The 13,293-nt window shown below is 48.9% G+C and overlaps 1 protein-coding gene across 1 annotated transcript; it reads right to left on the bottom strand.

Annotated features, from left to right (window-relative positions):
* Window positions 1-439: 439 nt before the first annotated feature.
* Window positions 440-13,293, bottom strand: LOC123123121 (nuclear pore complex protein NUP1). The gene is made up of 17 exons (XM_044543569.1): window positions 12,948-13,293; window positions 12,270-12,316; window positions 12,080-12,189; window positions 11,503-11,671; window positions 10,623-10,907; window positions 10,349-10,435; window positions 9,249-9,953; window positions 8,662-9,155; window positions 5,852-7,837; window positions 5,663-5,729; window positions 2,868-3,555; window positions 2,206-2,349; window positions 1,932-2,084; window positions 1,704-1,819; window positions 1,328-1,495; window positions 1,004-1,234; window positions 440-889 (listed from the first exon to the last, which is right to left on the bottom strand). Exons 1-17 carry the CDS (start codon window positions 13,276-13,278, stop codon window positions 758-760), a joined length of 5,913 nt encoding a protein of 1,970 aa, XP_044399504.1. The 5' UTR covers window positions 13,279-13,293; the 3' UTR covers window positions 440-757.

Raw genomic sequence — 13,293 nt, 5'->3', positions numbered from 1 at the left:
CTTCTCGCCACTAAATGATGTCCATGAGCTAGCTAGGGCTAGGATATATGATCCACAAAAGTAGTTTGATAAAGAATATCATCAAGCATGATTGTACGCATGTGAAGGAGTCTAGAAAGTACGTGGAATTCATCTTTCACGGGCCATGGTTTGAGCATTTCTTCTAGTGGCACATTGGCATGGTCCGAAATGCAACGAATCATTGGAATCGATGTTGGCGGCCATGTTTCTCAATACAAAAAAATTCTATGTGATGTTTCTCCTTTGTAGGAGTCCGTCTGCTTGGGTGGCTGCTCTACTCGTGGCCAGTGAAGACGGGGAGGAGAGCCACCGAGCCACAGCCAGCGATGCTAGAGAAAATCCCCTAAACGTATTCGCACTTGAGTTTGGGGCTCTTCAAAAGTTTCACAAATTTGCCACATTCATATGACTCTTCCTATAAAGCTAATCCAACTTGTGCAGGTTTCATTTCTAACCGTACTGTATACAAGGAGGGGAAAAGCTTTCTGTAGTTTATACTCAGTATAATACACAATTGAACCAATCCAGTAGCGAGAAGAAAATCACCGGGCCTGCCTGCCTGCCTCTACTACACACACGTTGTCCCGAGTCCCGACCCTCCGCTACTCGCCAGGAGCTGCTGCCACTTCGACCCTATGAAAACTCAATCGCCTCACCATGTCTCTACAACAAGCGTCTTCGACGAGCAGAACGAAATTAGCGTCGCCATGACTACCACCTAGCTCCTCCTCCTCCTTCAAGCCATCCTCAGCGCCTCCCTGAAGCCGATGCTGAAGCTGCTCTCCAGCCCGGCCCCGGCCTTCTTCGCCAGCCCCAGCGCCGGCTTCTGCATCATCGCCACGAACTCGTTGTAGTCTATGCGCCCGTCCTGCCAAAACAACCAACACACGATCGAGATCATCGGCATTTTGGTTTCAGTTGAGTCAGAGCGCCCCGAAGAGAAGAGAAGAAACTAGTAGAAGGGAGGGAAGCTGTGACTGACGTTGTCCTGGTCGACTTCTCTGATCATGTTGTCGAGGCTGAGGTCGTCGGAGCCGAGGCCGAACTCCTCGCAGGCGAGCTGCAGCTCGTCGGGGGTGATGTAGCCGCTGCCGTCCTTGTCGAAGTACTGGAACGCCGCGAACAGGTGGTCCTCCCGCTCCACTTTGTTCAGGTGCAGCGTCGCCGCGATGAACTCGCCGTAGTCGATCGTCCCGCTCTTGTCCACGTCCGCCTGCGTTCACCCCATTTCATTCTTCGTGTCAATGCCAACACACTTCTTTCACTGGATTCATCACACTCTTGTGAATTTGAGTGACAAACTTACGGCTTGCATGAGCGCGTAGATCTCGGACTCCTGGAGGTTGGCGCCCACCTTCTTGAGCCCCACCTTGAGCTCCTCGTACGTGATCTGCCCGCTGTTATCCGAGTCGATCATCTTGAACATCTCCTTGAGGCCGGCGATCTCGTCCTCGGACAAGTTCTCCGCAATCACCTGGACAGTTACATACACGTCAGGACAAGTCAACTTGGATGGTTTTGCGTTCTTGGTTTCTTCCATGATAACATCCACCAAGCTCCAAATGGCAGGTAGTGCCGGCCACTTGGCTTGGTGGACGAGCACAAAGGCAAGATGACAATTCAGAGCGAAAAGGCATGCGAAACAAACAATCATTTCAAGCCGGGAAGTGAACACTTCTTACCCTGAGAGCCATCTTTTTCAGCTTGTTCATGGCCGAGAACTGCTTCATACGGGATAGAACAGCAGAGTCCAGAGGCTTGTCAGGAGCCAGACCGCCAACCTGGACCCATGGATGCCCTGAGACAATGCAAAAAATAACAATCTTCAGTAACACAATTCACTAAAGAATAAAAACCATTGAGAGAACTAGAATTTATTTAGTCATGTGATGAGAAATTTAATGACTCACGTAGAACTTCATGGGCAGTCAGTCTCTTCTTGGGGTCCCTGAGGAGCATTCTCCTCACGAGATCCTTGGCGCCTTCGGAGATGCTGGGCCATGGATCTGACTCGAAGTCGAGTTTCCCGTGTAGAACCTCTTCGAATATGCCCTGCTCGTTCTCTGATCGATGAAAAGAAACAAACGCTGTAATTAGATCAAAATGGCAACAAAAAAATGTAAAGTAACTGCGCATTGTGTCAATCAAAGAAGTTAAGAACTTGAAAGTGAACACAATTCATACCTGCCCAAAATGGCGGCACACCGCACAACAGAATGTAGATGATCACACCGGCGCTCCACACGTCTGCCTCGGGGCCATATTTCTTCTTCAGCACTTCCGGCGCGACATAGTAGGGGCTTCCGACAACGTCGGTGAATATTTGACCTGGGATAATTAAGATCCACATTAGCAGAGATTACAGTGGAGAATGTCTCAAATCTGATGGATAAGGTTCAGAGTGCAGCATGATAAGGATGTGCAACCAATCTGTTTATGATTGCAGCTGAATGGCATAATTTCTCAGAAAGAAGAAAAAAAACATGCTGGTGAAAGCACAATGCATTGCAAAAATTCAGTATGCTGTCATGCTTTATGAAGCCCACAACATGGTCACATCAATCAGTCTCGATGGGATGTGAGCCCGTGACCGAATTATGGATCAAATCAAGGAACAGAAATACAGAACCATGGTAGCAAAATGCCAAATCATATATATTTTCTTGCCAATCTAGATGCAGTGCAATGCCTTGAATGAATGGTACTTATTGTTCGTGTTTACTTCTCTGAAAAATAAATACGAGCATAGGCAAGTGTTTCCTTTTCTGAAGAACAATGGAGATGAACTCTAGCTATGATTAGTAACAGAATGGTGGTTGCACCACACAGATTGACCAACAACTCACCAGGCCGGAAGAAGACGGAGAGACCAAAGTCGATGGTCTTGAGCGCGGCCTCCTCCGTCTGATCGACGAAGAGGAAGTTCTCGGGCTTGAGGTCCCGGTGCATGACCCCCATGGAGTGGCACACCTCGACGACGCCGACGATGACCCTGGCGAGCTCGGCGGCCTTCCGCTCGGTGTAGTGGCCCTTCTGCACGATCCTGTCGAAGAGCTCGCCGCCGGCGCAGAGCTCCATGACGAGGTGCACGGCGACGGCGTCCTCGTAGGCGCCCCGGATGGAGATGACGTTGGGGTGGCCCGCCAGGTGGTACATTATCTGGATCTCCCGGCGCACGTCCTCCACGTCGTCGTCGGTGACGAGCTTGCGCTTGAGGATGGACTTGCAGGCGTACTCCTTGCCGCTGCTCCGCTCGACGCAGAGGTAGGTGGTGCCGAACTGGCCCTGCCCGAGCCGCCGCCCCAGGCTGTACTTCTCCTTGACGCTCTCCGTCTTGCGCTTGAGCACGGAGCCGACCAGCAGGCCGGCGCTGGACACGCGCTTGACCGGGGGCACCTTGGGCCGGTGGTGCGGCGGCTTGGCCTCGCCGCCGGAGCCGGAGCTGCTGGACGAGTCCGTGGACGCCTTGGACTCCTGCTCCTTGGCGGCGGCGGGGGCGGCCGGCTTGGGATGTGCCGGCGGCTTGGCCTTGGGCTTGGGTTGCGCCGCCTCATCGGGCTTGGCGTTGGCGGTGCCGGAGGCGATCTTGACGGGCTCGGGCGCCTTGCTTACGATGTGGACGGCCAGCGGCGCGTCCGGCGGCGGCGCCCGGTCCGCGACGCCTCCATTGGCGGGCGGCAGGGCTTCGCCGTCGGGGCGCCTGGTCCAGAGCACGGTGGAGACGGAGTGGAAGAAGCCGTTCTTGCCGATGCTGGGGCCGACGCACGTGTTGCCCATCGTCGCCGCTGCCGATGGGTGGATCGACGGGACCAAGGCGGAATCGCCGAATCTATATGGGTCGCCGGGCCGGGACAGGACAGGAGCCGACCAACCACCCCACTACTCCTGCGCCTCGGATCCAAGGAGCGCGCGCACCGCCCGTGGTCGACGAGATCACGGGGTGAACCTCCCTTGCTGTGCAGGGGAGCCACGCACGCAACAGGGGAAGGGGAAGGATTATTACCTTCCAACCGGGAAGAGATGGGCTGGATTGAAGGAAAGTGCTAGCAGGATCGATGAGCCAAGGAAGTCAACGCCTTCCATCCGGCAGGAGTTGGAGCTGCAGCGTGGAATGCCATGATCTGACGCCTCTCGGGCAGGGGCTACGTATGCATCAAGAGGAAGAGGCAGAATTGTTGAATGAGCACATTGAAGATGGTTGGTGGGCCTTGGAAAGAAGCAGTCAAAGGCGAATGCTTATGCAAGAAACCAAATTGCTCAAGCAAAGGTACGGCGTCCACAAACAAACAAAACAAAACAAAACTGTGGACGAAGAGCTCGGACGGACGGGCCCTCGGCGACGATGATGATATACTGTTGTGAAGAGAGCAAGGGGACAAGGAAGACGATGGAGGCCGGCCCCGCGAGGATATCTAAGACGAAGGAGAAGACTAGACGGACAAAAAGTAATGGCAGCAGCAGCAGCAGCAGTACGTGACGGGAGGTACTGTGTGCGTATGAACAAAAAGAAATCCACCCGCGGGCAGGAGGTGGTTGCCGCCTCTTAGTTAAGACTTAAGACGAGGCAATGATTAGCGAGCTGCATCTACTTATCTGCGACCTCGACATGGCACCGCACAGCACGGGGGAGAGAGAGAGGGGGCGAAGTGGGATGCGAGAGGAAGATCGATCGCATATACTAGTAGATATATAATTTCCCGTGCCGTTTTGCTTCCCGGCTTCTTCCTGGGCGGAGTGCCTAAACCGCAACGCGAGCTCGGAGAAAGAAAAGAAAGCGCGTCCCCCCGCTGCTGGCCGACCAGGTCGTGCCGCGCTCGCCGCTTGGCACTGTCGACAAAGTCCAAAAGGGCGTCGCCGTCTCTACCCACACAGGGAGGGAAGAAGAGCCGCTGGCCGGAGGGCCTCCTTTTCCCGGCAGGTGGCCTGGCAACGTCCCTGTAACATCCCCTGTTTCTGACGGGGATCGCGACCGACGTGGCTTGGGCATGCTACGTGACTGCAAATTCAAAGCATGGATGCCGATTTCTTCCTTTTTCCTGGAGAACGGGTCAAGCAGATGGGAGAAACCCGGTCGCTTTCTCCGTGGGGATGGATAACACAGACTGGCGATGAAACGGAACAGCTCATAAGGACGGACGGACGGACGGACGCTGTAAACAAACACGGCACATTGCCGCGTTGACAGATGAAGGGAAACATCCAGGAAGCACGCACGCTCTAGTGCTTCCAAAACAAGCCTGCTGGGGTGTGAGACAAAAATAATAATAGTACAACACCAGTGCATTTCCTCTCTACCAGACAAATATATCGGACGCAAATAAGAATATGAAATAAACCAGACCAGACGGCAGGGAAAAGGAGACAAAATTACAATCTAAACTAGAGTTCTAAGCCAGTTGGGTGTGAAACAATAAATAATACACCAGTACACTTTCTCTGCGAAGACAACTATATCGGATCGGACGCAAATAAGAAACTCAGACAAAATTACACCTTCAGATACACTCTTGTTTGTTCCATTTTACACCCCAAGAGCACAAGCATACTACTACAACATGTGCCACCCCACCAGGGCTTCAACCTTACGACTGACCCACCAAGCAAGCAAGAAAATATAATTGAGTGGCTACTCTACACTGACCTTGAGTTGAGGTTCGCATGACAACCTCCAGATAGATATATGTCCTGTGGGTGGGACAGCTTCGATGCTGGAACATGTGTATGGCCATACGAAATCATCGTCTCCGGAGTTCCCATCCACATGACGTTCCCGGACATTGCACCATCGAAAATAGCCACCATGTAATGCCAAATTGAACAGCGAGGCTACCTTTTCTTCTGTGTCCTCTTGGCCTTGATGATCCGCCTGTTGGACTTGTCGCCGCCCATGCTGCCCAACGAGAAGTTCCCGCCCTGAAACTCTAAGCTACCACCAGTTGGGAATGCCGGGTTCTGCTGCACCGAGCCTTGTTGACCGCCAAACTGGAAAGCTCCCGCAGGCTGGGCAGCTGGAGCACCAAATACTGGAGTGGCCGGTGAACTAGCTGGCTGCCCAAATACTGGAGCGGCGGGTGAACTAGCTGGCTGCCCAAATAACGAAGAACCAAACACTGGTGCAGACACTTGCGGGGGTGCTGCTTGGTTAGTGTCATCAGCCATGCTGTCTTCCATACTCATCTGGTCATTTCCAGGAGATCCCATTCCGAAGCCTGTGTTGGCATTTGTCATCCCAAATGCAGGTTGTGGTGTAGACAAATTCATGCTTGCGCTCGCCGAGGTAAACGAATAAACTGGAGGAGCTTGCGATGAGAAAGCTGGAGCTGACTGTGCTCCAAATGAAAACGCGCCCCCTGAAGATGCTGATTGTCCAAATGTAAACATGCTGGGAGAGGACGAAGCTGAACCAAAAGGGTTGCTGAGAGCAGCGGACGATGAAGCCGTGGAGCTACTGCTGAACATACTTGTACTAGCCACTGCCAAGGACGAGGCAGTGGAAGAGCTAGGTGATGAAAATGCAAACCCACTTCCAGATCCAGAGAAGGCGGCAGCTCCAGATCCAAACGGTGAATTACCAAACACAGGCCCGGAAGAGGAAGTTGTCACGCCAAAAGACACAGTTCCAGGTCCAGATGAGGAAGCTGTCCCTCCAAAAGTCATAGTCCCAGGTCCAGATGAGGAAGGCGTCGCTCCAAAAGATACAGTCCCAGCTCCAGATGACGAAACCCCTGCTCCAAACGAGAAGACACCAGTGCCAGATGAGGAAGCTCCTACTCCAATAGAAACACTCCCTGGACCTCCTGATGAGGAAGCCCCCGCTCCAAAAGACACGGTACCAGGACCAGATGAAGATGCTCCTGCTCCAAACAAGGTCCCAGGGGGAGAAGCTCTCACTCCGAAAGAGACAGTGCCAGGTCCCGATGACGAAGCTGCCGCTCCACTAGCCACAATCGGGAACGAAGAGCTAAACTGCGTGGCTGAACTCTGAGGCGGCTGTGACATTGTGCCCTGTGGCTGTGGCAGCTTGCTACCAAAGATCGTGCTAGCAGGAGATGGTTGAGAGGTACTGCCACCAACAGTTGTGCTCAGACCAGTAGATTGAGATGGAGAACTGAACCCAAATATGCTGTTTCCTGAGCTCGAGAATGCAAACGCTGCCGTTGAAGCGGACTGGACAGCAGATGTAGTAGATGGTGTAGAATTAGCTGGTGCAGTTCCAACACTAAAGGATGCAACAGGAGAAGACGAAAATGTTGCAGTGCTCGAGAAAGAAGAGGATGTGACTGGAGAACTCGAAAAGGTTGTGATATTTGATGAGAAAATGGACGCAGTATTCAAATTGGATGATGCCTTGCTGGCTGATTCTAGGGCTTTAGACTTGGATTCAGCTGTAGCACCCACGGTACCGAAGAGTGAAGTGCTAGCTGGCTTTGTCTCTGTGGATGTGGTCTCTGGTTTTGGTGCTGCTACCGTTGGAGTGCTGGAGCCAAAATTGATAGTTGGAAATGCAGGAACCGAAGATGAAACAGGTGGACTGCTGCTGGATACAGAGAAGTCGGCAATGGTAGTTAATGGAGCGGTGCTGACAGCAGGTTTATCAGTGGGCGTGGTATTTGACAACTTCGGTGGTGATGTGTGCGACAAGCCATTGCTCAGGCCCGGTGAAGTAGATGCAGCAGAAGCAAAATGGAGAGGTGGAGTCAATGTTGGTGCAGCCGTAGGCAACACCTTGTCAGATGACTTATGGATATCTCCAGCTCCTTCCCTTCCATTGCCTTGCTCCAAATTAGGTGTGTCCAATGATGCGGGCTTCGTGACACTGGAAACACAAGTAGCAGAACACGTTAGCAGATACTCCAAATAGTAGAATGCAACTGCCTATGAAAAATAAATGCCTCACAAATCCAAAACAAAATTTGAGTTATAAACAAAAGAAACAAGAATTTCTGATGGGTTGTCCTCCAATTTTTTGATCCATAGTGATTGAACATGACTAAGATGCCCTTATCTTTCAAACTATACCCTTACTATATGTTTCACAGTTGTAACTACAATGCTCACTCCGTCTCACTATATGTTATTGGCCTCGGGAAACTCCATTCCCAGAGAGTAGGGCAGCGATGAGCTACTGATACATGAGATGTATACATGGACGACACTAAAACACAATATTTGCCCATTGAGGGAATCAATATTGTAGTCAATATTTGCGCTTTACCCCTATTTAACTGATTTGGGAATTGCTGATTGGTAGTACTGTGACATTAAGGTGTCTGTTGTCTCGTTCTTCTTAGAATTACTACATCCTTGGTCTGCGCACATGGTAGGCTGAAGACTGATATAGAACAACACAAGCACTTTCACTACAATCCAAAAGTATACAACAAGTCTGAACTTGGTGCACACCCTTCGACCCTTGCCATTAATTATCTTAATATTATTGCGACAAAATACAATATGAAAGAAGCTCCTCAAGTGAATAACTAATATGCATCTCTTCTCCTAACAGATTTCTTTCTAGCCTACCTTTATGATATCCCTTCCAGGTAATACCAAAATCTTTCAAAAGATGGGTATGCAACCAAATAATTAAACATGGGTGCTTAAGGAAAAATGAGGAAAAAAGAGTTCCAAGAGAATCACCTCTCCCCAAGTCTTCCTTTGGTTTTTACACCAGCGGTTGTTGATGTTTCCAAATCTGATGTACTGGATGGCTTGGCACCAAACATAAAAGGTGAAGCGCTGGTCTGTTTATCGTCTTTATTTGAAGCAAGTGGAACTGCTGAAGCAGTACCCTCAGGACGGTCTGCAGGAGGTACATGTTGAAACGTAAAACCAGTGTTGTTATTTGAGGGAACATTGGGGGTGCCCTTCTTTTCAGTATCACTGGACGAAAACAAGCCGGGTGTAGAGACATCTTTTGATGTGGATGTTCTAGGCTGTTCAGTAACTGAAGAATTGATAACATTCTGCTTCGATGAGGTTGATTCAACTTTCTGCTCAAATGTAACATGTTGAACTTTCCGCTCCTTCATCTTTGAATCAAACTTCTGCTCAGTTGCCTTCACATCTGTCTCAAATTTTGAATTCTTTGATGGGACGGGGGCTTCCAGATCATCGTCAAACTCAGTTAAATCCTGAAACGTACAAAACAAAAAATGGTAAATATAACTTTCAGATCATAAGTGCTTATATGACTAATTTACACTGCATTAACATTTCTACCATACCTCAAAAACAGCCATTTTGAAACCTGGTTTCCGTGATGTAGTAGCAGAAACTGAATTCCCCGAAATGGCAGGCTTATTAAGAATAGCAACATGATCAGACTTCATGTCTCTGTTGCCTAAATCCTGATGAAACGTATTGGAATGAACTTTTGATGATCTATCTTTCATCAGCTTGTCTTTATTCAATGTAGAACCATTCAGATCAGAATCATGGGGATGATTAACTCCATCCAAATCTTGAAATTGTCGGGAACTACTGGGGTCACTTACACCCTTTGGCCCATTGGACATGGATTGCCTTGGTTCCCAAGCAACAGATTGTTTGCCAGACTGTTTGCCCTTTGGTGATGGAGCTATTATGTTAAGCTGCTCAAATATCTTCTCAGCCATCTTGTTTGGTTGAGTTGGAACAGGAGGAACATCATCATTAGGAGGTTTGCCACCTTCACTATGTCTCTGTCTTTCTACAGTCCGCAGAGATTGACCGGACTCAAGCAGTAGTCTTTTTGAACTAGGAGGTTCCTGATGGGGTGAACTGCCTTCGGCAAAATCTGAACCAATAGTACGGGTAGGAAGAAAGTTTCCCCGAGGACTAGCACGAGCATCTTTAAAAGGAGACATCATATTCGACTTCTGACGAATCCTGCGTATGGGGCCAACAGATCCAAGTTCATTGTCAAACTCTGTGCCTCTTCGTTTCAACACCTGTTAGGAAGACAGATGATTTAGAAAAGCTCTGGCAGATATAGTCCAGACCATGCAAAATCTGATGTAGAATGTTCCTCAATCCTCACTAATATTAAATTTATTATTTATATTGAGACTAAACTCTAAATGGGTCATTGTCACAACGCCCCTAGTTTCAGTCAAACAGGATGACCTGTTACTTTCTGCCTCATTAATGTTGGGATATGCAACAGTTTGTCCATATATATAAAAAGATATTAGAAGGGTCGATTGGGTATCAACCATAAATCCACACCATGTTTCAACTGCTTTTCAACAAACGGCATGTTTTTCAAGCTGAATATATAACATGAACAAGAATATACAGTGCACTATGTGACTTATTTCAAATTCAGAAATCTTCCACCAATTACCTGCCTGCCTCCAGCAGCCAAACTTGGGGTTCGTGCATGAGATAATGAAAATGGTGAAACATTCATATCATTGGAAGAGCTTGGGCCCTGCTAGGCATAAATAGATATTTAGTAAAAACAACTATCACAGTTTTGCAGTTGAAAATCGCTCAACTGAAAAGAGAAAATTCAAGCACCATACAAGGACAAAAGTATGCCACGTGGAGCAAAATATAAACGTAGAACTATGAGAAGGAAAGAGAATGATGTGCAGCAGATAGAAGTACAAAGCTACCTTAAAAAATGGAGAGCGGGACATTTTACATATTGCTGACCGCCCACGTAATCCTGAAGCCATATAGCCATTCACAGGAAGTACAGGGTTTTCATTGTTGACTTGATTCAGCTCCTGAACAAGTGGTGCTCCAGAAGTCCTATAATAGCCAGTGTTGCTTGCTTCCGCTTTGTTACCAAAAAGTACTTGGCTCCTTAAACTACTCTGTTGGGGTTCTCTTGAATAACGGGAGCTCATATATTGTTTGGCAAGGTCCGCAGGGGACTTAACATCCCGGATAGGAACCTGCAAATTGAATATGAATTATAGTTAAAAAAGGCAACTGAAATTCAAACCAAGTTTAATAGAAGTACAGCTACATTTGCCTGCCTCTTCCTCCCAACTTACACACTGAATAACTTAGTTGCCAGGTGCATTGTATTAGACAGGCAAAGCAAGGAAACTAAAAGGTAAAATCCATGCTACCCTGTTTGAATTGCAGGTAAAATCCATGAACTGTTCAACTGCACATTTGTGCACCTAATAACGTGCAGGTGAATCGAAAGAGGTCCTAACAGACACATGAACTTTGATCAATCTAAACAACTGACACCACATCAGATGTCAAATTGATGTATTCTTCCAATGAAAGTTGCTAGATCACAGGGATAATTTTGCTACCATCTTACTTGACATATTCAAGTTTGATCGAGCAAAGTCAAGTGAGCATCATCACTAACCTGACCACAGAAATCACTGAGATAACATTCTAAACAAATATCTACTAACAGCATACACTTGATGGAATTCGTCAAAAATGTTCACATGATCCTTACCAGCACCTTGATACAAATTTATCCATCAACTAAAAGGAAATTACACAAGCAAAGTAACTCCTTACATCAGCGGGCGGAGATTGGTCTATAGCCATCCCATGAGATGTGGAGCCTCCTATTCCATCAATTCTGGTTCTTGTTTCATTCTTATCCTCGTGGTGGTCCACTTGCGCAGACAAAGCAGGCTCTACAGTTCTTGCACGCAGCAAGTCTGTGAGACGATCAAACTCAACCCTGCACAGAAGAATCCAATCATCAAGAACAGGTACAAAAGCAGTGGGGAAGAGATAATGTTGCAGAGGATATCAGGTGGAGACAATGCTCAGTCCAAAATAATGGAACAAGAAACCAAAAAAAAAAAAGAGAAATGACTTGGATTAATGCATACTGTGGACTGAAGCAAGTTGAACATCAAAAGGCCATACATCATCCATTATACTAGGGGATCAAAATTCACCATGAACAGCTAACAATCAACATATTTTGATACTTACCAACAGAAAAATAACTAGTACTCCCCCTGTAAATAAGTATAAGAGCGTTTATAGATCGCTAAAGTAGTGATCTAAAAGCTCTTATATTTCTTTACGGAGGGAGTAGAAAACTGGAAGTTCAAGAAGAACAAAATATGCAGATACTTTCCTGGTGAACGTTTTCCGCATTAACAGATGCTCTACTTCAGACAATGATTTGTCACCGGATGTACCAGTGAGGTCCTTCCCTTTCGCCATTCCACCCACTGGAGATAAACCCTGCGTAAAAATTTCAAACAGTCCTTGGTCAGAACAACAGGGGATGTGCTTAAACAGGTTGCGCCATGATTGCTACTTACCGTATGTGTTGCCTCAGGCAAATCTTGATTAGGTTCAGCATCTTGGCCTGCATACATAAAACAGGTATCAGATTTGTAAGTGCAGCTCAATGATATAAGCTCGACAACAGTATGATGCAATTACAACTGAAACATGAAGAACATCTCCTGTGTTGTATTCTAGTAATTTCTACCCAACCAAACATATAGTTCCAAAAGACCACACTCCCCTCCGAAACAAAAAATCGATGCCATTTAAGTGTAGCTTACAAACATCAACGTGACGCATCGCACAGGATAATAGAAGTAGTCCAGTATTACTAATTTCAAGCCAAGCCCCTGTGTTGTTCTTGAGGACGCAGAGCCATGCACATCCCACATCCATATATATATATATCGACACAAACTACGACTTTAACCATAAAGCAAGTTGAAACTTTAGTTATAGGTCTCCAGTAAACACCCGTTGTTCATCGTGAAATTGGCGCTTCGTGCCAGCAATAGCATTCGTCAGGTCAGAATTTACCGAAAAGGGAAGCAGGTGGTCCGCAATCTAAGCTAAACCCTAGCAGCATGCCGGGGAAGCCCGAAACCCTAGCCCAAGCCCGCAGGCGCAGCCAATCTCAGGGGGGAGCGCGCGCGAGCAAACACGAATCTTGGTAGGGGGGAAACGGGAAGGAGGGGAAGCTGCAGGCTCACCGGGAGGCGGGGACGCGGGGGGCTGCGCCGCCGCGGCGGGGGCTGGCGCGGGGGGCGCGACGGCGAAGCGCTTGCGGAAGACCGAGGAAAAGAGCCGCGCGGCGCCGCCCGCGATGAGGCGCGAGGCGGGGTCGACGAGCCGCGACACCCAGCCGCCGCCCGAGCCGTCTCCCTCACCGTCGCCGCCGCGGTAGGCGGCTGCGGCCGCGGCCGCGAGGCGGCGGGAGGCGGCGGCGGCCGGGGGGCGGTCGTAGGGGGTGGCGGCGGAGGCGCGCGGGGGCGGGCGGCGCCGGATCTTCCCGCCGGCGCCGGAGTACGAGCCCTGCTCCATGGGCGGTGCGGCGCG

This window comes from Triticum aestivum, chromosome 5D (assembly GCF_018294505.1).
Source record: "Triticum aestivum cultivar Chinese Spring chromosome 5D, IWGSC CS RefSeq v2.1, whole genome shotgun sequence".
In the NCBI taxonomy this organism is placed as follows: domain Eukaryota; kingdom Viridiplantae; phylum Streptophyta; class Magnoliopsida; order Poales; family Poaceae; genus Triticum; species Triticum aestivum.
This window is presented reverse-complemented; position numbering and strand designations above follow the sequence as displayed.